Raw genomic sequence first — 26,153 nt, 5'->3', positions numbered from 1 at the left:
ACTTCGATGAGGAGAAATTTCTTCACTCAGAGGGTGGTGAATCTTTGGAATTCTCTACGCCAGAGGGCTGTGGAGGCTCAGTCGTTGAGTATATTCAAGACAGAGATCGATAGATTTTTGGTTATTAAGGGAATCAAAGGATATGGGGATAGTGCGGGAAAGTGGAGTTGAGGTCAAAGATCAGCCATGATTTTATTGAATGGCGGCGCAGGCTCAAGGGGCCAAATGGCCGACTCCTGCTCCTATTTCTGATGTTCTTAAACCCATTTGCATAGATTCCCCATCAAGCCAGGAGCTCCTAGATCACATCTGGCATTGTTTGTACCAGTAGTTAAGCCCCATCTTTATCCCCTACGTATATTTTATATGTAGTCGACTGTTTACTGGGCACGCCTCAAAGCAAATACAAACTCAGCGAAAGCTGCTCGTGTTAATTCAGGCGGCAGTGAAAGAGAAAACCCAATGAGAGAAAGAGAATGAGTGAAAGGGGAGATTGTTTCATCTGGGAAAAGAACAAATGAATTGGATTGAGAAAAAATATATAACAGGAGCCAGACTTTGGGGCAATGAGAACTAAAAATCGATCGACAGATTTGTTGGGCTTGGTCCCCCCCGTGTTGAGTTTTATTCTCACACAGGTAAATTCTGAGACAACGTTCAGATTCTTGAAACCAAAAAAGTGTCTGCGGCGACAAAAGCGATGAAACTCGTGATCAAAGATCGCTAGACACAGATTAAAAGTGTGGGAACACTCGGCTGCGAGCTGAAGGAAGGAAGGAAGGAGGGGAAAGAGCACGTTTCCCTCCCGAAGAAAATGATTTGATAAAAAAAAGGCACAAGTTAAAAGCAAGTTTTAGAGGGGGTACAACTAATCCAACATTTTTGTTTTTGTTTTTAAAAAGCAGAGGTGGCTGGGTTTTGATAAACTTACAGGAAACAGTAAATGTAGTGGGGGGGGGGGGGGGGGAGGGAGACGGGGAAAAGGTGCTCGAGTAATATCGAAAACAATCGGAACAGCTTTACTGAGGATATTTCTGGTGATTGGAGAAAGATCACCGAGGGAAATATAGCAGTTTGGCAAATTTAAAAAAAAGAGACACTTCCTGTAGCCAGAGAGACACGAAGTTACGGTGTAACAGATTCCGGGACTCGTTGATGGGAATTTCCATTTTCAAATGAGGATCTATATCCTGTAATTACTTTGGGCGAACCCCTTGAAACCCTCACGTGGTTCCCCCCTAGGGGGCCGAGGACCCCAGGTTGAGAACCCCTGACATAAGGCACTTTTAGAAAGAAAGACTGGCATTTATATAGCGCCTTTCACGACCTCAGGATGCCCCAAAGCGCTATACAGCCAATGAATTACTTTTGGAGTGTAGTCACTGTTGTAATGTAGTAAACGCGGTGGCCAATTTGCACACAGCAAGCTCCCACAAACAGCACCGTGATAATGACCAGATAATCTGTTTTTAGTTATGTTGGTTGAGGGATAAATATTGGCCAGGACACCAGGGATAACTCCCCTCATCTTCTTCGAAATAGTGCCCTGGGATCTTTTACGTCCACCTGAGAGAGCAGACAGGGCCTTGGTTTAATGTCTCATCCGAAAGACGGCACCTCCGACAGTGCAGCACTCCCTCAGCACTGCACTGGAGTGTCAGCCTGGATTACGTACTCTCAAGTCCCTGGAGTGGGACTTGAACCCGCGATCTTCTGACGCAGGATGAGAGAGTGCTGCCCACTGAGCCACAAGGCATGGTGTGAGGATCTAAAGAGGAGGGGGGGTTTAGATAAAAGAAGAACTATACAGACCTTGGTTATGACTCGAAGACGACGAGAGGGTCGTGCCCTGGGAAGTGCTTCCCAACAGCTCCTGATGGGTGACTTTACAAAGGCTGCCGGTCCTGATGGGACTGACCTTCACGGGGCTGCTGAGGGTCTTCACAGGGCTGCAGGTGCCTGAGCCGCTCTCGGGGCAAAGGAACACATCCACGGGTCCTTTGCTGCTTTGCAACGAGATCTGCAGTGCCTTCAGACAGAGACACAAACACACGGTTACACATTGCACCAGGTGAACCAATTTACCACAAGTTACATCAGTGGCTCAACGTGGAAAAGAGCCAGAGAGAGAGAGTGCGAGAGCGAGCGAGCAGGAATGTTGCCAAGTCCGACCCCTACTCTTCAGTACAGAAGATTAAGGGGTGATCTAATTGAGGTGTTTAAGATCATTAAAGGGCTTGTTAGGGTAAGGAGAGAGAGAGAGAGAAACTTATTTCCTCTGGTGGTAGAGTCCAGAACAAGGGGACAGAACCTTAAAATTAGAGCCAGGCCGTTCGGGGGTGATGGCAGGAAGCGCTTCTGCACACAAAGGGTGGTGGAAATTTCTCCCCCAAAAAGCTGCCGAGGCTGAGGGGGCAACTGAAAAGTTCAAAACTGAGATTGATAGATTTTTGTCAGGAAAAGGTTATTAAGGGATATGAAACCAAGGCAGGTAGATGGGAGTTAAGATACCGATCAGTCATGATCTCATTGAATGGTGGAACAGGCTCGAGGGGCTGAATGGCCTCCTCTTGTTCCTATGTTCCGGAGTTATCTGATCTCGGGTAAGGCTGTATTCGGGACATTACAAGTGGCTTCAATGCTTTTGGGGGGGGGGGGGGGGTGGGAGAAGAGAAGAAGCGAGGGGGGGTTGAGGGAGGGGACAAGAAAAATATTCAGCCTACTCTTGATCACGATCCAATGACCCTCTACTGGTATACGGGCATCAGCTGACACTGCCTGCCATGTGATAGGAACAGTGGAACAGGAGGAGGCCATTCAGCCCCTCGAGCCTGCTCCGCCATTCAATGGCTGATCTGTGACCTAACTCCATATACCCGCCTTTGGCCCATATCCCTTAATACCTTTGGTTAACAAAAATCTAAATCTCCGATTTAAAATTAACAATGGACCTAGCATCGACTGCCGTTTGTGGAAGGGTTTTCCAAGCTCCTACCGCCCTGTGTGTGTGTAGAAGTGTTTCCTAACTTCACTCCTGAAAGGCCCGGCTCTAATCCACCATCACCTGGGTAAGCTACCAGAGGGTGGGTGACACCAGTGCAACAGTACCAACCTTGGCCACAAAGCACCCCGCGGGTCCCACTAGCCTGCTGACGCTCTCAGTCCAGGCTAGGACCTGACGAGTAGTCAACTGGGCGAGACCAGAGGGCAACTGTTGCCAATACCCCAACTAGATGCACTGCAGCAACTCGCCAAGGCTTCACAGAAATCACAGAAACCCCACAGTGCAGATAGAGGCCATTTCGGCCCATCGAGCCTGCACCGACACATATCCCACCCGATTCCCGTAACCCCTACACCAACACATATCCCACCCTATCCCCGTAACCCCATGTATTTAATCCCCCTAACACTAAGGGTCAATTTATCATAGCCAACCAACCTAACCCGCACATCTTTGGACTGTGGGAGGAAACCGGAGCACCCGGAGGAAACCCACGCAAACACGGGGAGAATGTGCAAACTCCACACAGACAGTCGCCCGAGGCCGGATTCTTCGACAGCACCTCCCAAACCCGCGACCTCTACCACTTAGAAGGACGAGGGCAGCAGGCGCTTGAGAAGTCCAAGTCACACACCATCCATCCTGACTTGGAAATATATCGGTCGTTCCTTCATCGTCGCTGGGTCAAAATCCTGGAACTCCCTCCCTAACAGCACTGTGGGAGTACCTTCACCACACGGACTGCAGCGGTTCAAGGAGGCGGCTCACCACCACCTTCTCAAGGGCAACTAGGGATGGGCAATAAATGCTGGCCTTGCCAGCGACGCCCACATTGCGGGACATTTTTTTTTAATTTTTTATAAAAGGCAGGGAACAGGAGGGGAATCGGGCAGCATTAGTGCCAAATGTTGGTCACCTTTCAGATAGGAATCGAATGGAGATGGGATAAGGAGAGCCAGATAACCTTGGGGTGGGAGGCAAAAAAACCCCCGCAAAATAGTTTGATCTCCTCCACCGCTCCAAATAAAATCCATCAGACATGGAACGTCACAAACCGAGCTCGCAACGCACACACTGGATTACGGTTAACCTAATGACTGCTGCAGCATTTTTGCATCAGAAACATTACAGTCCGTCAACTCTGCGATTCTCCCTCGCCCCTCCCACCTTCTGGTTTGCACCATTGCTTTGCCCGGTGCTGTTCCAGAACTGTGTGCCAGGAGGGGGGGCGGTGGTGAGGGTCTAGAGTGACTCGGCCACCATTTCTCCCACTCCCAACAAGCAGCAGCTAGTCACCATTACTGAGCATCTGCCTTACCTGGTCCAGACACTAGGGTGGGGGTTAGTCACAGTATGGCTGAGGCACAGCACACAGGCATTTACCAGCTCGCGCCACCCCGCCCACTCCCCCTTCTCCGGCTGTGGAGGGGGGGGGGGGGGGGGGGGAGATGGGGGACCGAGTTGTGGGAATGCGAGGGGATTAGTGTCGCCAACTCTGGTTGGATGCATTGGTGCCTGGCGGTTTAATCACATGACCTCCCACCTCCAATTGCCCCGCCCCATCCTCCCGGCATTGGTCACCCCACACGCCCATCCTCGCGGTGCCCCACCTTCCCACGGACAATTGGAAAGCGAACAAACTCGTCGTTACCCAATTGGATGATTCTTGACTGTCAATCAAACAGCCTTTCTTCCACCCCACCCCCCATCTCCATCTCCAATATTTTTATAATTAATAAATGAAAATGTTCAAAAAAATGCAAAAAAAAGTCCCTATGATTTTTCTCCCGGGAGTTGCTCCCTGCAGTGTCCTGGAGACTCCAGGCCAATCCTGGAGGGATGGCAACCCTAGTGAGTTAGGGTTTGGGCCAGAGTGCTGGTTGAATTTGACCCTTCGAAGTACTCGAGTGATTTCCGTTAGCATTCCTTACCTCATTGGGATCCGTCACCTGCAGCTTGGTGTCCGCTGGGGCTTTAATCACCATCACCATCTCTTCAGCCAAGTCTTCAATGCTGCGCAAGTCTTGGCAAGTTACGTAGGCAAACGTGCGATAAGGAAAGGTCAAGGAATAATCTTGGTACGACAGAAACAATATGTTCTGTACCCGTGCTTTTTGAAGCCTACACGACCACCTCTGCACCGTAACCAAACGCAGCCTTGGTCCCAACACGGCATCTAACGGAGGTCCCCCCGTGTGGTGCCAACAAGTCCCAGTAGCACTTACTGTGCTCTGGTTAAAACACAGAAGTGATTCCATCAAAATGAGTAACATCAGCACTGGGGAATGGAGTGCTTTGCATTGATTATCAGCATCGGGGCAGGGGGGTGTTACAGCGCAGGGTCGATGCAGAGTGACGGTAACTGGGCCAACGTGACAATGTGCATTGTCTGGAGACGAAGGGGGGCGGACGAGGAGGAGAAGAGGGAAATTTTGCATCCCAGCAGTTAGGGCTGAGGTTTCGACCCACATTCGAGATTCAAGGATTAGACAGGAGAACTCGGCCTCTCTATAAATCCAGCATTTGCTCTGGATCCGGTTACACCTGTGGACCCCCGAGACCTTCCGAACATTCGATGGAATCAGTTTTACCGCTCACACTTCCGTGGGGAACTTTAACTTAACTCGCCGGGCGGGAATCCCACGGGATTTACACCCCGCCCAATAATACTCTGTTGACTTCAATGGTGAGTGGAATCAGGCGGAGAGTAAAACCCAGCGTCGCGCCCGATCCCGTCAGATCCCTGGCAGGTGGGTTAGCTTCAAATTGCCCCCCGCCCCCCAAAAGTGTTTCTATTAACTGCCAAAGATGCGCTGAAGGGAACGTTGCTTCCTCTTCTTCCATCCCACTCCTCCCATCAATGTCGTACTCCATTTCCAGGCACCGAATCCATCTCCCTCCCCGGCTATTCGCTCCGACTCAACCCATCGGGAGTTCAGCTTCAAACTCCAATCCCAGCCCATCACATCCCATCTCTGGCACAGCACTTGCCCGCACCCCTACTGTTGTCACCTCAGGGATTTCTCACCTTGTTGACCTCAAACATCAGATCTCTCTTTAGTTCACTGCGAAACAGTGACTCTGGGTTCGCACGGCAGGGGGATGGCGGAGATTTACTTTTCTGATTTTCAAACAGACCATTAATCTACTGCTACGCAGCTGATTTTGAGAGCCTCCTATCTGACTGTGCTTCTTTCTGTCCCAATCCTCCGCCCTCCCACTCACACAGATGTGCCCCAGGCCAGTCTTCAGATTCTCGGTGCTTCGTACAGCTGCTGCTTAGGTACAATCAGATTTTCCACCAGCGTTACTAAACCGGTATTTTCCTTCGTTTCTCTCCGCCAATTTATTTTACTCCCCCTCCCCCCCCCCCCCCTCACTTTGACTGAACAGTCACACAAACCTCACCCCATCCAGCGCAAGTCCCTGTGGATGGTTTGACAGGGTCGAAGTAGAGACGATGTTTCTACTTGTGAGGGGAGTCCAAAACTAGGGATCAGTAAGGTAGTTACTAATAAATCCAATCGGGAATTCAGGAGAAACTTCTTTACCCAGAGAGCGGTGAGAATGTGGAACTCGCTACCACAGGGAGTAGTTGAGGCGAATAGTAACGATGCATTTAAGGGGAAGCTAGATAAGTAAATGAGGGAGAAAAGAGTAGAAGGATATGGTGGTAAGATTAGATGAAGATGGGCGGGAGGAGGCTTGTGTGAAGCATAAACCAGTTGGGCCGAACGGCCTGTTTCTGTGCTGTAAATTCTGTGGCACTAGAACGCTTTCAGCCCACATGGATGCGCCAGGCGCTTGTGTGCAGATGGAAGATACAGAAGAAAACAGGCTTCTCTCTCCACAGCCCCTTGCCCTCTAAACCACTGGCTTTGAATTCTGCTCTAATAAAACTCAAGGATGGTCTGAACTGACTTTTGTTTCTTTTTTACTAGCAGAGGGCGCAAGTTGGCAGCTCGAGAGCGGCCCCCTGATCCGCACCTCGCTGGCACAGATGTCCTGGTCAGAGTTCAGAAGCGAGTATCTCACCTCCTGATTCCACAAAGCCTTTCCACCATCTACAAGGCACAAGTCAGGAGTGTGATGGAATACTCTCCAGTTGCCTGGATGAGTGCAGCTCCAACAACACTCAAGAAGCTCGACACCATCCAGGACAAAGCAGCCTGCTTGATTGGCGCCGCACCCACCACCTTAAATATTCCCTCCCTCCATCACCAGCGCACCGTGGCTGCAGTGTGTACCATCTACAAGATGCACTGCAGCAACTTGCCAAGCCTTCTTCGGCAGCACCTCCCAAACCCGCGACCTCTACCACCTAGAAGGACAAGGGCAGCAGGTGCATGGGATCACCATCACCTCCAAGTCACATATTACCATGACTTTGAAATGTGCCGCCGTTAGGTCAAAATCTTGGAACTTCCCACCCAAAAACACTGTGGGAGTACCTTCACCACACGGACTGCAGCAGTTCTTGAAGGCGGCTCACCACCACCTTCTCAAGGGGCAACTAGAGGTGGCCAGCGACGCCCACATCCCAGAGAATGAATTTTAAAACCGTCGGTTGCGCTGCTGAAGAAGGGACACTCTGGGCGAAGCACACAATCGCGGTGACAGAAGACGAAGTATCCACGAGCACGTGGGAGCCAATGCCATTGATTGGGGGGCTGGTACGGCTCTCCCGAGCAGCAGCATAAGGATATCTCTGGCTCTCCGAGTCCTCGGTCAGTAACTTGAGCTGCAGGGTGCAACTCTGGATCAGCTCCTCCAGCTTCCGATCGCTGTCGTCCAGCTCAGCAATTTCCTTCACCAGGGCCTGGTACTGGGCAACCATCGCACTGTCCAGGAACTGATTCCCACCCCTGGGGGAACAAAGGAACACGAGAGAGTCACCACACAACCGCCTCGGGCGGGAGCAAGAATATAGGAGGAGCGGAGGAGACGATTAGCAGTCATCGCTCCGCACCCGACGGCCAAAAGGCATCCAACCACTCATCACCTCCCAATCGTTTCCCTCACCAAACGTCCGTCCGGCTTCCCCCTTCTTGAATTTACCAACACAATCCGGCTGCACTGGCTCCCTGGGCAGTGCATTACAACAACAACCTGCATTTATATCGTCTCTGGATGTCCCAAAGCACTTCGCAGCCAATGAAGTGCTTTTGAAGTGTAGTCCCTGTTGCAATGTAGGCAAACGTGACTGCCAATTTGTGCACAGCAAGCCCCTACAAACACCAGTGGAATAAGTGACCAAATATTCTTCTTTTGGTGATGTTGGTTGAGGGATAAATGTTGGCCATAATGCCGGGGAGAACTCCCCTGCTTCTCAGATAACACCAGGGGACCTTTTACATCCACCTGAGGGGGCAGACAGGGGGGCCTTGGTTTGACATCTCATCTAAAGAGAGACGGCATCTCTGGCACTGCAGCACTCCCTCAATACTACGTTCAAGTGTCAGCCTCGATTATGTGCTCAAGACCAACGTTCCCTCTTTTTTTTTTGGTGCACGGCCCAATCAAACTTTTGCGCGTGCGCGGTTTCTCCCATATAAAAGCCGGTGAGCGGCCTGCGCGGGACCTCCAGACCGCTGCGCAGCCAGGCAGCTTTGCGGGAACGTTGCTCAAGACTCTGGAGTGAGATTTGAACCCACAACCTCGGACTCAAAGGCTGCCACGTCAATGTGACTATTGTGCAGGAAATGGAAATCCACGGCCCACCAACATGAGAGGAATTGTATGAGGGTGAACACTCAGCCAAATAAGAACATAAGAAATAGGAGCAGGAATAGGCCATTTGGCCCCTCGAGCCTGCTCCGCCATTCAATAAGATCATGGCTGATCTTGGGCTCAAAGCCACTTCCCTGCCCGCTCCCCATAACCCTTCACTCCCTTATTTTGCAAAAATCTGTCTATCTCCACCTTAAATGTATTTAATGACCCAGCCTCCACAGATCTCTGGGGCAGAGAATTCCACAGATTTACGACCCTCAGAGAAGAAATTCCTCATCTCTGTTCTAAAAGGGCGACCCTTTATTCTGAAACTATGCCCCCGAGTTCTAGATTTTCCCACGAGGGGAAACATCTTCGCTGCATCTACCTCACTGAGCCCCCTCAGTATCTTATATGTTTCAAGAAGGTCACCTCTCATTCTTCTAAACTCCAATGAGTATAGGCCCAGCCTGCTCAACCTTTCCTCATAAGTTAACCCCCTCATCTCTGGAATTAACCTAGTGAATCGTCTCTGAACTGCCTCCAATGCAAGTATATCCTTCCTTAAATAAGGAGACCAAAACTGTACGCAGTACTCAAGGTGTGGTCTCACCAATACCCTGTACAGTTGTAGCAGGACTTCCCTGCTTTTATACTACAACCCCCTTGCAGTAAAGGCCAACATTCCATTTGCCTTTTTGATTACTTGCTGTACCTGCATGCTAACCTTTTGTGTTTCATGTACAAGGACACCCAGATCCCTCTGAACTGTAGTATTTTGTAATCTCTCTCCATTTATATAATTGTTTGCTTTTTTATTTTTCCTGCCAAAGTGGATAACCTCGCACTTTCCCACATTATACTCCATCTGCCAAAAGTTTGCCCACTCACATAGCCTGTCTATATCCCTTTGCAGATTCTTTGAGTCCTCTGCACAACTTGCTTTCCCACCCATCTTTGTATCATCCGAAAAATTGGCTACATTACACTCGGCCCCTTCATCCAAGTCATTAATGTAGATTGTAAATAGTTGAGGCCCCAGCACTGATCCCTGTGGCACCCCACTAGTTACCGTTTGCCAACCGGAAAATGACCCATTTATCCCAACTCTGCTTTCTGTTAGTTAGCCAATTCTCTATCCATCCATGCTAATATATTACCCCCAACTCCCTGAGCTCTTATCTTATGCAGTAACCTTTTATGTGGCACCTTATCAAATGCCTTCTGGAAATCCAAATACACCACATCCACTGGCTCACCTTTGTCCACCCTGTTTTGTTTGCTAACGCCCCCCCTCCCTGTGAAGAGCCTGGGGCCGTTGGTGTTCAGTCTCGCCATTCCAAGTTTCCTATTTCAGTCCCTGCTGAGGCACAGGAAGGTGAAAGCAGGATTGAAAATTGCTCTGCCCTGTGCCTGGGAACAAGCGTCACTGGCAGATACCAGAGAGGGAGCCGGTTAATTGGACCTCCACCCCCCCCCCCTCAATGTACAAAATGGGCAATGACACAGAAACTGAAGGTTATTAACATTGCGAGTGCAGGGTCACAAGGAGCGAGCACACACACAATGGCGTAATCCCAGTGAGAAAGGGACTTCCGTTTTCATTCAGGAAGCGCTTGTGCAACTGGCTTTCCAAAACCTCAAAAGCACGTCAGTCACAGACGCTGCCCGGTGATGCTGTCACTTTAAGCGCCCATGTTAAGACTCCTGCCAGAATACAACAACAACTTGTATTTAGATAGCGCCTTTAGCGCTGTAATACGTCCCAAGGCGCTTCACAGGAGCAATTATCAAACTAAATTTGACACCAAGCCACATGAGGAGATATTAGGACAGGTGACCAAAAGCTCGGTCAGAGGTGTAGGTTTTAAGGAGCGTCTTAAAGGAGGAGAGAGGGGCGCGGAGAGGTTCAGGGAGGGAATTCCAGAGCTTAGGGCCTTGGCAGTTGAAGGCACGGCCGCCAATGGTGGAGCGATTAAAATCGGGGATGCGCAAGAGGCCAGAATTAGAGGAGCGCAGAGATCTCAGCAGGCTTCCCTGAATCTTTTTCTCTCCTGTCCTTTGCATTTACACATCTCTCCAGGATCGGGAATGATTCAACCCCAGGGTTATCTTCGCACAGCCCTGTCAGTAATGCTCCTTGCTCAACACAGGGAGATGGCCACGTCAAGGGTTGCAGCCACCCGGGCAATGCTTTTTTTTCTTCCCTCAATGGCCCAGCTAAGACTGGTAAACCTATTGCCCCATACCTCTCCCCACCCCCTTCAACGAAAAAGATTAAATCGATCAATAAAGTCCTCTGCACAACAGCACTGCAGTTAACCAGGACACACAGGCTGAGTCAGTCTAAACGAAGGGACAGGCTAGTCACAATTTTAGATTCAGCAAAAAAAAAAATCAAACAAGCACACAAGCTGAATGGCAAGGTCAAATGACAACCCTTCACCTACTGCCCACTTGGCAAGTTCACAGAATCTCTGCCGCCTCACCCCACTATGACTCTGCACTTTGTCCATCGCTGCCAGTCAGAATTGGGTTTTATACAGCCCTCCCTCTTCTGCCTTCTCTCCTGGACCAGTTGAATGTCTGGGGTCGGAGAGGAAACCAGCCCAAGAAAGCACGACAACATCAAAAGGAAGATCAAACTTGTGCTCGAGTTTTGAGCGCCTTTCATAACCTCGGGGCGTCCCAAAGAGCTTTACAATGAAGTACTTTTTGAAGCTGTTGTAATGTAGGGAAAAGCAGCAGCTAATCTGGGCACAGCAAGCTCCCACAAACATCAATGGGATCAATTAGATTTTTTTTTTATTAGAACCTTACAGCGCAGAAGGTCATTCGGCCAATCATGCCAGTGCCGGCTCTTTGAAAGAGATGTCCAATTCAGTCCCACTTTGCGGGATCTTGCTGTGCGCAAATTGGCAGCCGCGTTTCCTGCATCACAACAGTGACTACATTTCAAAAAGTACTTCACTGGCTGTAAAGCACTTTGGGACATCCGGTGGTCGTGACAGGCGCTGTAGAAATGCAAGTCTGTCTTTCTTACACCCCAAATTTTTCCCCATAACCCTGTAAATTAGTCCTCTTCAAGTACATATCCAATTGCCTTTCGAAAGTGCCTCTGGAATCTGCTCCCACCCCCCTTTCAGGTCGAGCGTCCCAGATCATAACAACCCTCTGTGAAAAAATTTCTCATTTCTCCCTGGTTCTTTTGCCAATTATTTTAAATCTGTGACCTCTGGTTACCAACCCACTTGCCAGAGGAAACAGTTTCTCCCACTTGCTCGAACAAAACCCCACATAATTGTGAACACCTCTATTAAATCTCCCCTTAACCTTCTCGGCTCTAAGGAGAACAATCCCGGCCTCTCCAGTCTCTCCACATAACTGAAGTCCCTCATCCCCGGCATCATCCTGGTCGAGGGATAAATGCCGATCAGGATACCAGGAGAACTTCCCTGTTCCAGTGGCCGCGGGATCTTTTACGTCCACCCGAGGGGGCAGACGGGGCTTCGGTTTAACATTTCATCTGAAAGACGGCACCTCCGACAGTGCAGCGCTCCCTCAGTGTCAGCCGAGATTAGGTGCTCCAGTTGGGCATCATCACACGACCTCAACGAGTGATACCACTGAGCCAAGGCTGACACTTAGGTATCCTCATTGGCTTAGTGATGATTTCTATTTCCAATCAGCACTGCGCAGTTTACTGATCCTATTAAATGATTACATAAACTAGACTTGTATTCCCTGCTTTGATTGAGGATTTTAGGATTGTGAAAGGAATTGATAGGGTGGATAGACAGAATAATTTTCAGCTGGGGGGTGGGAGTCTAGGACAAGGGGACATCACCTTAAAATCAGAGCCGGGCCATTCAGGAGAGAAGTTAGGAAACACTTCGTCACGCGAAGAGTAGAAGTAGTGTTGGACACTCTCACAAATAGTAGTAGATGCGAACTCAATTAATCATTTTAAATCGGAGAGCGATAGATTTTTGTTTGTTAAGGTTATTTTGGGATATGGAGCCATGGAGGGTGGCTGGAGTTAGGATACAGATCAGCCACGATCTCACTGAATGGCAGAACAGGCTTGAGGGGCTGAATGGCCTCCTCCTGTTCCTATGATCATACTTTAAAAAGCTCAACACCCTCAAATACATTAAGAGGTCCGTATTTAGCATTGGCGAGGCCAGAAAGTGCCCCTTTATTACAAACTCTCTGCATCCGAGTGCCCATGTGTAGAATGGGTGGTGCTGTGGTTAGACTAAGATAAAACCCAAATGATTGGAGGAGAAGCATAGGGGAAAGGGGACAGGGAGGACCCCCATTCTATTGGCAGGGGTGCAGAGAGAGAGGTGGGAAGGTTCATTGCAGGAACTTCCGATGGTTTGGGAACAAAAGCCTAGCAGTGCAGGGCATCTCCGTGGCAACACACTGCACCACAGGCTGGCACCAGGGAGCTTTGTACAGGAAACTCTCTTTTTACCGGCACCTAAATAACCGGAAATCTCTCTTAACCTGAACCTACTCCTGAATTTTGCCGGTCAAGTTTTACTTCATATTAGTGGCCGTGTAACCGGGGTTCCTGGATCTGTGGCCAGGTAACCGGGGTTCCTGGATCTGTGGCCGGGTAACCGGGATTCCTGGATCTGTGGCCGGGTAACCGGGGTTCCTGGATCTGTGGCCGTGTAACCGGGGTTCCTGGATCTGTGGCCGTGTAACCGGGGTTCCTGGATCTGTGGCCGGGTAACCGGGGTTCCTGGATCTGTGGCCGGGTAACCGGGGTTCCTGGATCTGTGGCCGGGTAACCGGGGTTCCTGGATCTGTGGCCGGGTAACCGGGGTTCCTGGATCTGTGGCCGGGTAACCGGGGTTCCTGGATCTGTGGCCGGGTAACCGGGGTTCCTGGATCTGTGGCCGGGTAACCGGGGTTCCTGGATCTGTGGCCGTGTAACCGGGATTCCTGGATCTGTGGCCGTGTAACCGGGATTCCTGGATCTGTGGCCGTGTAACCGGGATTCCTGGATCTGTGGCCGGGTAACCGGGGTTCCTGGATCTGTGGCCGTGTAACCGGGGTTCCTGGATCTGTGGCCGTGTAACCGGGGTTCTTGGATCTGTGGCCGTGTAACCAGGGTTCCTGGATCTGTGGCCGTGTAACCGGGGTTCCTGGATCTGTGGCCGTGTAACCGGGGCTCCTGCACCTGTGGCCGTGTAACCGGGGCTCCTGCACCTGTGGCCGTGTAACCGGGGTTCCTGGATCTGTGGCCGTGTAACCGGGGTTCCTGGATCTGTGGCCGTGTAACCGGGGTTCTTGCACCTGTTGCCATGCAACAGGGACGCCTGGATCTGTGGCCGTGTACGGGGCTCTAGTACCTTGGTAAGTATACCGCTCTGTAATACGAACTTTTTGATCAACCGGCACCACGCCGGTCCCGTTGGTGCTGGATAAAAAAAAGTGTTTCCTGTATTGTGCTAATTTCCTAATGGAGGATTCTCAATTTCAGCAAGTGCTGGACTGGGCAGAAGAGAAGAGTTTCCAAAGCTAGGAGAGGAGAAACACCAACGTATGTGACTCAGCACCGGGCCTAGGAGAACACCATCTGCCATCCTGTGGCCACAGAATTGTGTGCAGCACTCAAAGGAGCAAAATATAAGAAAGAAAGACAGACTTGCATTTATGTAGCGCCTTTCACAACCACCGGACATCTCAAAGCGCTTTACAGCCAATTAAGTACTTTTGAAGTGTAGTCACTGTTGTAATGTGGGAAACGCGGCAGCCAATTTGCGCACAGCAAGCTCCCACCAACAGCAATGTGATAACGACCAGATCATCTGTTTTTTTTGTTAAGGGATAAATATTGGCCAGAACACCGGGGATAACTCCCCTGCTCTTCTTCGAAAAATGATCACCGCGGGATCTTTTACGTCCACCTGAGAGCGCGGACGGGCCCTCGGTTTAATGTCTCATAGGAAAGACGGCACCTCCGACAGTGCAGCGCTCCCTCAGCACTGCACTGGGAGCGTCAGCCTGGATTTTTGTGCTCAAGTCCCTGGAGTGGGACTTGAACCCACAACCTTCTGATTCAGAGGCGAGGGTGTGACCCACTGAGCCACAGCTGACCTCAATCTTTAGTGACAACAGCTCCCAAGAAGCTTACAGACAAAAAAAAAGTATCACAAATTATTCCCCGTTTTGATTCATTCCCATTGTATGGGCATTTAAAAAATGTAGGATCAGGAGCTGGCCATTCAGCCCCTCGAGCCTGTTCCGCCATTCAATTTGTTCATGGCTGATCTGTATCTTAACTCCATCGACCCGCCTTGATTCCGTAACTCTTAATACCCTTGCCTAACAAAAATCTATCAGTCTCAGTTTTGACATTTTCAATTGACCCCCCCCCCCCCCCCCCCGCCTCAGCAGCTTTTTGGGGGCGAGAGCGTTCCAGATTTCCACCACCCTTTGTGTGAAGAAGTGCTTCCTGACCTCAACCCTGAACGGCCTGGCTCTAATTTTAAGATTATGCCCCCTTGTTCTGGACTCCCCCCACTAGAGGAAAGAGTTTCTCTCTCTCTACACTATCAACTCCTTTAATCATCTTAAACACCTCAATCAGATCACCCCTTAATCTTCTGTACTCGAGGGAATACAAGCCCAGTCTATGCAACCTGTCCTCATAATTTAACCCTTTTGATCCCGGTATCATTCTGGTGAATCTGCGCTGCTCCCTCTCCAAGGCCAATCTATCCTTCCTGAGGTACGGGGCCCAGAACTGAACGCAGTCACTCCAGATAGGGTCTGACCAGAGCTTTATACAACTGTAGCATAACTTCAACCCCTTTGTACTCCAGCCCCCGTGAGATAAAGGCCAACATTCCATTAGCCTTTTCTAATTATCTTTTGTACCTGTCCACCAGCTTTTAGTGATTTCTGTACGGATAAGACATTAAACCGAGGCCCCATCTGCTCGCTTAGGTGGATGTAAAAGATCCCATGGTGATCATATTTCGAAGACGACCAGGGGAGTTCTCCCCGGTGTCCTAGGCCAATATTTATCCCTCAACCAACATCACTATAAAGAGATGATCTGGTCATTATCACATTGCCGTTTGTGGGAGCTTGCTGTGTGCAAATTGGCTGCCGCATTTCCCGCATTACAACAGTGACTCCACTTCAAAAAAGTACTTCATTGGTTGGGACGTCCAGGGGTTGTGAAAGGCGCTATAGAAATGAAGTATTTTTTTTTTTTCTCTGATCATCCACAGTTCCTAGCTTCTTGCCATTTTGAATCATTTAGTATTGATTTGGTTCGCCCCCCCCCCCCCCCCCTCCCCAGCGGTGACCTCATCTTCCTGGGGCACAGCTCCTGGGTGATGCAGCAGCAGCAAGCTCTCCGGTGCCACACACAACTGGCCATTCTTCATACAATAGCCTAATGTCAGCAGGTTACTTGACCTTGGGTGAGGGTGGTGGGGGGGGGCGCAATCGCAGGCGAGTCTAGTTTCGTCAGACATTCTCCCACACATTATCCAGCAGTAGCTACTGGGCACTGCGCAGGAGCGTGGCCGATTCTCCCCCCACCCTCCCTTCCCCCAAACCCAGGGCATCCAAGGCCAATTATGGTGCTGCTCGGGTTGGGGACCAACCTAAGCCTAAGGAAGGATATACTTGCCATAGAGGGAGTGCAACGAAGGTTCACGAGGTTGATTCCTGGGATGGCGGGACAGTCGTATGGGAAGAGATTGAGTAAACTAGGTCTGTATTCTCTTGAATTCAGAAGAATGAGGGGGAATCTCATTGAAGCATACAAAATTATTACAGGGCTTGATAGGGTGGATGCTGGGAGAATGTTTCCCTTGGCTGGGGAGTCTAGAACCAGGGGCCGCAGCCTCAGGATAAAGGGTAGGCTATTCAGGACTGAGATGGGAAGAAATTTCTTCACACAGAGGGTGGTGAATCTTTGGAATTCTCTACCCCCGAGGGCTGTGGAGGCTCAGTCATTGGGTATATTCAAAACAGAAGTCGATAGATTTCTGACTAGTAAGGGCATCAAGGGATATGGCGATAGGGCCGGTGAATGGAGTCGAGGCAGATCAGCCATGATTAAAATAGACAGGGCTTGATGGTGGGAGCAGACACGATGGGCCTCTTCCTGTGCTGTAAAACTCTATGACTCCATCTCACTGAATGGCGGAGCAGGCTCGAAGGGCCAAATGGCCTACTCCTGCTCCTATTTCTTATGTTCTTATGCTCAGCCACAGGCCAGGTGCAGAGAAAATCATGAAGGGTTTTGATAGACTGAATGAGGAGTAACAGTTTCCGGTGGCAGGAGGATCAGTAACCAGAGGACACAGATTTATGGTGATTGGCAAACGAACCAGAGGCGACACGAGGAAACTTTTTTTTTTTTTATAAACGCAGCGACTTATGATGATCGGGAAGCAGATTCAATAGTAACTTTCAAAAGGGAATTGGAGAAATACCTGAAGGGGGAAAATCTGCATGGCTGTGGGGAATGGGCAGGGGGAGCAGGACCAATTGGACAGCTCTACCAAAGGGCTGGCACGGGCACGATGGGCCGAACGGCCTGCTTCGGTGCCGTATCATGCTAGGGTTCCGCCGCTTTAAATGCCGCTTGTTCTGCGCCGGCTGCAACACTTACAGCCACTGGATGTGATTCTTGGATTTCTTGGTGATGAGCTTGATGCCTTCCAGTACGTTGGTGATGTCGTAGATTCGGCGCTTCTGCACTTCGAGGACTTGTGCCGCCCAATTCAGGTCCAGTACGCCATCCGAAGACTGCCCCAGTAACTGGATAAATCGCTTGGTGATCAGGCTCAGGGATGTGTCATATCGAGTCTTCTCCACTGGGGACTTCAGGCCTAAGACCAAAGAACTTGCATAGAATTACACAGATTTTACAGCACAGGCCATGCGGTCCAACTAGTCCATGCCGGTGTTTATGCTCCACACGAGCCTCCTCCCACCGTACTTCATCTCACCCCATCGGCATAACCTTCTCTTCCTTTCTCCCTCATGTGTTTCTCTAGCTTCCCCTTAAATGCACCTCTGCTATTTCGCCTCAACTACTCCATAACTTGCATTTACATAGCACCTTTCACAACCTCAGCACGTCTCAAAGCACATTACAGCCAATGAAGTACTTTTCTGGAGTGTAATCACTGTTGTAATGTAGGAAGCGCGGCAGCCAACTTGTGCACAGCAAGCTCCCACAAACAGCAATGTGATAATGACCAGATAATCTGTTTGATTTTAAGTGTTGTTTGAGGGATAAATATTGGCCAGGATACCGGGAAGAACTCCCCTGCTCTTCTTCGAAATAGTGGCCACGGGATCTTTTACGTCCACCTTTGAAGGTGGACAGGGCCTCGGTTTAACGTCTCATCTAAAAGGCGGCACCGCCGACAGTGCAATTCTCCCTCAGCACTGCACTGTCAGCCTGGATTATAGGCTCAAATGTCTGGAGTGAGACTTGAACCCACCACCTTCCGACACAGAGGCGAGTGTGCTACCCCCTGTTTGCAACTGTAACTGGCAAGTTCTGAGGAAGAGAGGACAAGAATCTTGCCACCCTCGTACCAGGACCACAGGCGCACTCCCGATCTGTGAATTGCAGTTCATTAAATTGTTCATTCAGCAACCAAATTAAAAACCTTTACGGATTCCCCAATGGGCCAATAGGTGGTGTCGTGGTTATGGAACTGGACTAGCAACCCAGAGGTCGCGAGGTCAAACCCAACCGGTTCACTAATGTCCTCCAGATTGGGGAGTTGCCACCCTTACCCAGTCTGGCCTGGATATGATTGGCCAGTAATGCCCTCTGAAGTGGCCTAACAAGCTATTGCTTATTGCAATTTTTATAGAACGACCTAGATTCGGAGGTAGGGAGCAACATTATAAAGTTTGCCGATGATATGAAACTTGGCAAAGTAGTAGATCATGATGAGGAGAGTTAGAGGCTTCAGGATGACAGACAGGATGGTGAAATGGGCAGAGGCACGGCAGATGCAGTTCAATGTGGAGAAGGGTGAAGTGATGCACTTTGGGAGGACTAATATGGCCAAAAAAGCATTTGGGTTATTCGGTTTCATAAATAGAGGGATAGAATATAAAAGCAAAGAGATCATGCTCGCACTTTATAAATCACTGGTCAGGCCTCAGCTGGATTATTGTGGGCAATTTTGGGCACTAATTTTCAGGAACGATGTAAAGGCCTTAGAAAGGGTGCAGAGGAGGGTTCACCAGGATGTTACCAGGGAGGAGGGACTTCAGTTATGAGGAGGGGTTGGAAAAGTTAGGACTGTTCTCCTTGGAACAGAGAAGGTTAAGAGGTGATCTAATCGAGGTTTTCAAGATGAGAGGTTTTGATAGAGTAGAGAGAGAAAAACTATACCCTCTGGCGAGTGGGTCAATAACCAGAGATGATCAGATTTAAAATCATCAGCAAAAGATCGAGAGGGGAGATGAGGAGAATTTTTTTTCCACTCAGTTGTCGGGATCTGGAACGCTCTGCCTGAAAATGTGGTGAAAGCTGATTCCATAAATAATTTTAAAAGGGAGTTGGACGGGTTCTGGAGGATGAGGAGCTCTCAGGGTTACGGACAAAAAGCGGGGGGTTTGTGGGGCTGAGCGCGACTGCTCTTTCACAGAGCCGGCACAGGCACGACGGGCCGAATGGCCTCCTTCTGTGCTGCAAGTTTATATGAATCTATTCTATAAGCTACTCGGGGTAACTAGGGAAGGGCAGGTCGTGTCCTTACCAGCGTCACTCCGATTTAAAGAATAGTTTGAAAGGAGGTAAATCCACCATGTAATGTGGTACTGAATCCTCCAGACCAGGTTGAACCCAACGTCCCCGAGAACCTTAGCAAGGGCAGTAGTAGTAGTAAGAGTGCGATCATTTTCCTCAATATCCCTGGGCTAGGGGGAAGAATGGGGTTTTTTTTGTTTCCCGATCACGATGCAACAACCACCCAATGGAAAGTGCATGTGTCCAGCTGTCACGCGTGAACAGGGTCGGGCTCGGCTCCGACGCTCCCCATTGTTGGACACTTTGGTTCAGGGACCAAAGTGGCTGGTGCCCCAGGGAACCCCCCATCCCAACACAACTCTACAGCCTCAGGAGAGGAGGGGGGAAAAATATCCCACCGTGCAAAATCGATCAACTTATATTTATATAGCGCCTTTAACATAGTAAAGCGTCCCAAGGTGCTTCACAAGACCGTTAACAAACAAAATTTGACACCGAGCCACATAAGGAGATATTGGGACGGGTGACCAAAAGCTTGGTCAAAGAGGTAGGTTTTAAGGAGCGTCTTAAAGGAGGAGAGAAAGGTGGAGAGTCGGAGAGGTTTAGGGAGGGAATTCCAGAGCTTAGGGCCTAGGCAGCTGAAGGCATGGCCACCAATGGTAGGAGTGAAGAAAATCGGGGATGCTCAAGAGGCCAGAATTGGAGGAGCGCAGAGATCTCAGAGGGTTGTCAGCAATGTTCACACTTGTATTTTTTTTTGGCACACGGGGCCCTTTAACTGGCTGCACGGCCCAATCAAATCTTCGCGCGTGCGCGGTTATTCCCACTGAAAAGCCAGTGAGCGGCCTGTGCGGGACCTCCACACCGCCGCACAGCTTAACGGGAACGTTGGTTGTAGGGCCGGAGGAGGTTACAGAAATAGGGTGGGGCGAGGCCATGGAGTAGTTTGAAAACAAGGATGAGAATTTTAAATAGAAGCGTTGGTGTGGACCGTGATCCACTGCAGCTCAGCAGCAATGGGTGAGCGGGGCTTGGCGCGAGTTAGAATACAGGCAGCAGAGTTTTTGAATGAGCTCAAGATTACGGAGGGGGCGGGGGGGGGGTAGGTGGGATTCGGGACCAGAGGTAACAAAGGCGTGGCTGAGGGTTTCAGCAGCAGATTCTTGGAGGAGTGGTACAAGGGCCGTCAGAGAGGATATCAGCCCTCGAAGCTGGCAAACTATCGTGGAATAGAATAAGCAGAGCTGGCATCGTACACAAGTCCGCTCCACTCACATCTGCCAGGGAAACAAAGCTGGCCATTTTACGAAGTCCCCCCCCCCCCCCAACCACATTGCACGCCCCAATCAGAAGGGCAGCCAGGCTCGCCCAATCCCAGGCCTTCGCCATAGAGGCTTTGTGGCTGAGTGCTGCAAAGAGCCAAGATAATGTTCATGTGCTTTCCATGGCTTGTTCGAGGAGAGGAGGAGCTTAGACTGGCGGGCTCAAGTCCTCCTGGACAGGGGAATTTAGTGCGTTTAAAAAAGAAGTTTTGAAATGGCACGGTCACAGTTCTGCGACATCGCACCGTACCTCGCCCAGACGACTTCCCTTTCCCTTTGGGGGTCTCCATCTCCACAGCCAGATACTGATGATCGCTCTCCAACTCCAATTTCCTCTTCACCTGCAGAGCATCAAAAGAAACTCCGTCAAAGCCCACTCATGGATACCCGGGGGTGGGGGGGGGTGGACACCGAGAATGACGGCCGCTGTTTTTGGATTCATAAGAACATAACAAATAGGAGCAGGAGTAGGCCATTCGGCCCCTCGAGCCTGCTCCGCCATTCAATGAGATCATGGCTGATCTTCTGCCTCAACTCCATTCACCAGCCCTATCGCCATATCCCTTGATGCCTTCACTAGTCAGAAATCTATCGACTTCTGTTTTGAATATACCCAATGACTGAACCTCCACAGCCCTCTGGGGGTAGAGAATTCCAAAGATTCACTACCCTGTGTGTGAAGAAATTTCTTCCCATCTCAGTCCTGAATGGCCTACCCTTTATCCTGAGGCTGTGGCCCCTGGTTCTAGACTCCCCAGCCAAGGGAAACATTCTCCCAGCACCCACCCTATCAAGCCCTGTAATAATTTTGTATGCTTCAATGAGATCCCCTCGCATTCTTCTGAATTCATACCTCTTGGCCAAGCACCTTAGAGAGAACTCCATCATTGCAACTGCGAACTGTAAAACAGTGTGTGCAAACCAACCCGCTACTTTTGCGGGTGCCCGCATGTTAACGACACAGGCAGCTCCCCTCATCGCTTAGAGGTGAACTCACTGCGTGGGAATCGAATCCTGTGCACCTCATTTCACAGCTGGTAAACTGAGGGTAGAAAGAAGTTGGTATCAAATGGTTCCGACTTTGCCCAGCACACCCCACCCACACACACCCAAGGTATCCGAGATGGGATACCCTTCAGCAGACGCTGATAAATTGTGTCAAAACCGCAGCTTCAAAAAGAATCTCTCTGAGCACCCAGTACTGAAGAGCGGAGAAGGAATTCCCCCCCTTTGTTGGCCTCAGTTCACATGAATGGGAAGGGAGACCGTGTTGAGAGATGTCGCAGGCTGAGGAGATGGCAGCACCGTCAGGATGGAGCTACTCCAGTGACATCGCCAGAGGGAGTGGCTAAATTGTTTAAATATTAAAAGGAGTGTGCAACGTGTTTCTTTTAAAAAAAAAGGGATTTACAGCATATGTTTTTTTTTAAACTGTGTCATCTTATCCTTACGGAGGGGCTGATTTCCGTCACTCAGGCAATGCTTCTCCCTGCTCCTTCCATGCTAAGCTTTGCCGAGCATCTTATCACTCACCCCCCGAGGCAGCTGGTGGCTGCTCTACTCTTGGCTTCTATTGATGCCACGCCAACCAGAGGCTAGAGCACAGCCTAGTACAACCTCCGCTCAGTCGTTGCCGCCCCCCCCCCCCCGACCCCTTCAAACATCTGCACTCCGTTTTGGCATGGTTGAAAATTCATTGCATGGCAATGTCTTTTGGGGCGGGGGGGGGGGGGAAAAGAGAGGGGTCGGAGTCACCAGTGGGAAAGACCACACAACCAATTCCACATCCCACCAAGTTGCAGCCTAGTATATCGGCGCTTCAGCCACACATCCCCCAACCCAGCAGGCCCCACCTCCTGCCCAGTCCGCAGGGAGATACAGATGGGGCAGCAAGCCAATCCGTCACCGTCCCGAACCTCACCCGGGAGGTCGCGGCGGGTGATAACACACAGCTCAAGTCTATTGCGATTAAATTAGGCCGTGCGGGCAGCGGAACGGAGGTCAGAATTTTACAGTACAGAAGGAGGCGGCCATTCGGCCCAGTGCGTCTGTGCCGGCTCTCTTTAAGACCTATCCAATTAGTCCCACTCCCCCCCGCTCTACTCCCATACCCTTCACATTTTTAAGTAGTGATCCAATTCCCTTTTGAAAGTTATTATTGAATCTGCCTCCACCGCCCTTTCAGGCAGCGCATTCCAGATCACAACAACTCGCTGCGTAAAAGGTTAAATTACTAGAAGTATGACTACATTCCTGGGGAGCGAGGGGCTACAGGGCCACTTTCTTAAAGAACAGAATATTTTTTAAATGGCGAGAAACTTTCAAATGTTGGTGTTCTGAGAGATTTGGGTGTCCTCGTGCAAGAAACAGAAAGCTAGCATGTAGGTACAGCAAGCAATAAGGAAGGCAAATGGCATGTTGGCCTTTATTGCAAGGGGGTTGGAGTATAAGAGTAAGGAAGTCTTGCTACAATTGTACAGGGCCTTGGTGAGACCACACCTGGAGTACTGGGCACAGTTTGGGTCTCCTTATCTAAGGAAGGATATACTTGCCTTGGAGGCGGTGCAACAAAGGTTCACTAGATTGATTCCTGGGATGAGAGGATTGTCCTATGAGGAGAGATTGAATAGATTGGGCCTATACTCTCTGGAGTTTAGAAGAATGAGAGGTGATCTCATTGAAACATACAAGATTCTGAGGGGGATTGACAGGGTAGATGCCGAGAGGTTGTTTCCCCTGGCTGGAGTGTCTAGAACTAGGGGGCATAGTCTCAGGATAAGGGGTCGGCCATTTAAGACTGAGATGAGGAGGAATTTCTTCACTCAGAGGGTTGTGAATCTTTGGAATTCTCTGCCCCAGAGGGCTGCGAATGCTGAGTCTTTGAGTATATCCAAGGCTGAGATCGATAGATTTTTGGACTCTAGGGGAATCAAGGGATACGGAGATCGGGCAGGAAAGTGGAGTTGAGGTCGAAGATCAGCCGTGATCTTATTGAATGGTGGAGCAGGCTCGAGGGGCCGTATGGCCTACTCCTGCTCCTCTTTCTTATGTTCTTATGGGTCCAGCATCTCATTAGTCCCTGTTAAATACATGATGAGTATCCTATGGCTAGAGTGGTGTCAATCAGAAACCTTGTCAAAATGCCCACGAGCCCTCAAAACAACAGCTGACTCTTGGGAGTCTCGAAGACTGCAAGTATTCCGCCAACAAGACTTTTCTTTTCAAACTCTGGGCCATAGACATGCAATATTAGCTCCAGTTAAACAAACCACTCCTATCCTGACTCCTAACTCTCCCCTCGCCCCCCCCGCCCAGGGTCGATAGATTCTTGGATATTAAGGGAATCAAGGGATATGGGGATAGTGCAGGAAGGTGGAGTTGAAGTTGAAGATCAGCCATGATCTTACTAAATGGCGGAGCAGGCTCGAGGGGCCGAATGGCCTACTCCTGCTCCTATTTCTTAGGTCATGAATATATTGAGATACAATACCACAGGTCGTCCGCTACGTAATTGAAATGACCATTTGTATTCTGTTAACGTGAGCCTAGCCCGACAAGTGTCTGAATCATGGACTCATTGAAATTTACGGCACAGGAGGCGGCCATTCGGCCCGTCGGGCCTGTGCCCGAGCCTGCTATTCGGCCGTGAGGATGTCACAGCTAAGGCCTCACGCTAAAGTCACATGCACTTTCCAGCAGACTTCACAGGGGGGGGAAAAAAAGAGTCAGGAACAGGAACACTGGCCGATCTGTCTCCTCCCGAGCCCAGCAGCAAATTACAACCCTCGCCCCCGCTGGCTGAATTCAACGACCTCGGCACGTCAGTCATCAAACATGGGTCCCTTTCCAGGTCTGCATGACTCAGGCCCACGCCATGCAGTTTACGCACTCAACCACTTTAAAGCCCGAGGGCACTTTAAAAAAATATATAAAACAGCCTATTTCACCAATTAAAAAGGAAAATATCCCCCCCCCCACCAAAAAGAAGTGCTGCCAACAACACCAGAGGAAGTGACAGGAAGGAGTTACCAAGGCCTCAACGTCAAGGAGGCATCATTAGCCCAGGGATTTGAGAGATGGTCTCAGGAACTCCTACGAACCAGGTCATCGAATCATAGAAAGTTACGGCACAGAAGGAGGCCATTTGGCCCATCGTGTCTGTGCCGGCTGAAAAAGAGCGATCCGGCCTAATCCCACTTCCCAGCTCTTGGTCCGTAGCCTTGTAGGTTACGGCACTCCAAGTGCATATCCAAGTACTTTTTAAATATGTGATGAGGGTTTCTGCCTCTCCCGCCCTTTCAGGCAGTGAGTTCCAGGCCCCCCCACCGCGCTCTGGGTGAAAAAAAGTTCTCAACTCCGCTCTAAGCCTTCTACCAATTACTTTAAATCTATGCCCCCTGGTTATTGACCTCTCCGCTAAGGGAAATAGGTCCTCCCTGTCCACTCTAGGCTGCTCATCATTTTATACACCTCAATTAGGTCTCCCCTCAGCCTCCTCTGTTCCAAAGAAAACAACCTCAGCCTATCCAATCTCTCCAGTCCTGGCAACATTCTCATAAATCTCCTCTGTACCCTCTCTAGTGCAATCACATCCTTCCTGTAATGTGGCGACCAAAACTGTACACAGTGCACTAGCTCTTAACATTTAAACGGTAAATAATTGGAATTAGACTAAAACAATTCGATAAGTAAACTGGGGAAGGGGTGGGGTCGCTTTTTAAAAAGGGAAAAACTGCGGCAATTAATAAGTTGAAGCGCTGGGTAAATGATCAAATTTTTTTTTTTGGCAATAAAACTGATGGTGACTGAATAACCTTTTTAAAATGAATTTTATTTTATTTCAAAGCACGCTATGCCACAAAGCAGGAGTGTGTGTGTCTGTGTGTGTGTTTCCTTCCATGATAGCCAATTGATTCTCAGGCACATCACCGGGGGAGCAGAGTGGAAAGGGATGTACTTTTTCTCCTGGGCGTCCCTCCCCCCCTACATAACTGTTATATCGAGGGCTCTTTGTTTACTTTCCCTGTCTGTGAGGCACCGATTCTCAGCTCAGTGCTCGCAGCAGCCAGCCTGCTGTTAGGCCTCTATGAATGCAGTTCTGTAACTAGCTCTCAGGCCACAAATTTCTACTGTTGTCTAGCTAGCCTTACAGAGATGAGAATTCAAAGTGCATGGTATCCGGGGACAGCAATCGCCTCAACAACAACTTCTTGCATTTAGATAGCACCGTTAACGTAGTAAAACGTCCCAAGGTGCTTCACAGGAGCGATTATCAAACAAAATTTGACACCGAGCCACATAAGGAGATATTAGGACAGGTGACCAAAAGCTTGCTCAAAGAGGTAGGTTTTAA

The 26,153-nt window shown here is 49.9% G+C and overlaps 1 protein-coding gene across 1 annotated transcript in view; it reads right to left on the bottom strand.

Moving 5' to 3' along the window:
* LOC147108861 (transcription factor E2F1-like) overlaps window positions 1-26,153 on the bottom strand; it is a 41,063-nt gene that overhangs the window by 3,529 nt on the left and 11,381 nt on the right. Inside the window, exons 2-6 of the mRNA XM_086005779.1 lie at window positions 21,051-21,141; window positions 17,370-17,589; window positions 7,711-7,869; window positions 4,936-5,050; window positions 1,813-2,029 (exon numbers count right to left, since the gene is read on the bottom strand). Of these exons, the coding sequence (XP_085861905.1) occupies window positions 1,813-2,029; window positions 4,936-5,050; window positions 7,711-7,869; window positions 17,370-17,589; window positions 21,051-21,141 (802 nt within the window). The remainder of the gene's footprint in view (window positions 1-1,812; window positions 2,030-4,935; window positions 5,051-7,710; window positions 7,870-17,369; window positions 17,590-21,050; window positions 21,142-26,153) is intronic.

Source organism: Somniosus microcephalus, chromosome 13, assembly GCF_052327205.1.
Source record: "Somniosus microcephalus isolate GS21.2 chromosome 13, FLI_Smic_1.0, whole genome shotgun sequence".
Taxonomy (NCBI): domain Eukaryota; kingdom Metazoa; phylum Chordata; class Chondrichthyes; order Squaliformes; family Somniosidae; genus Somniosus; species Somniosus microcephalus.
This window is presented reverse-complemented; position numbering and strand designations above follow the sequence as displayed.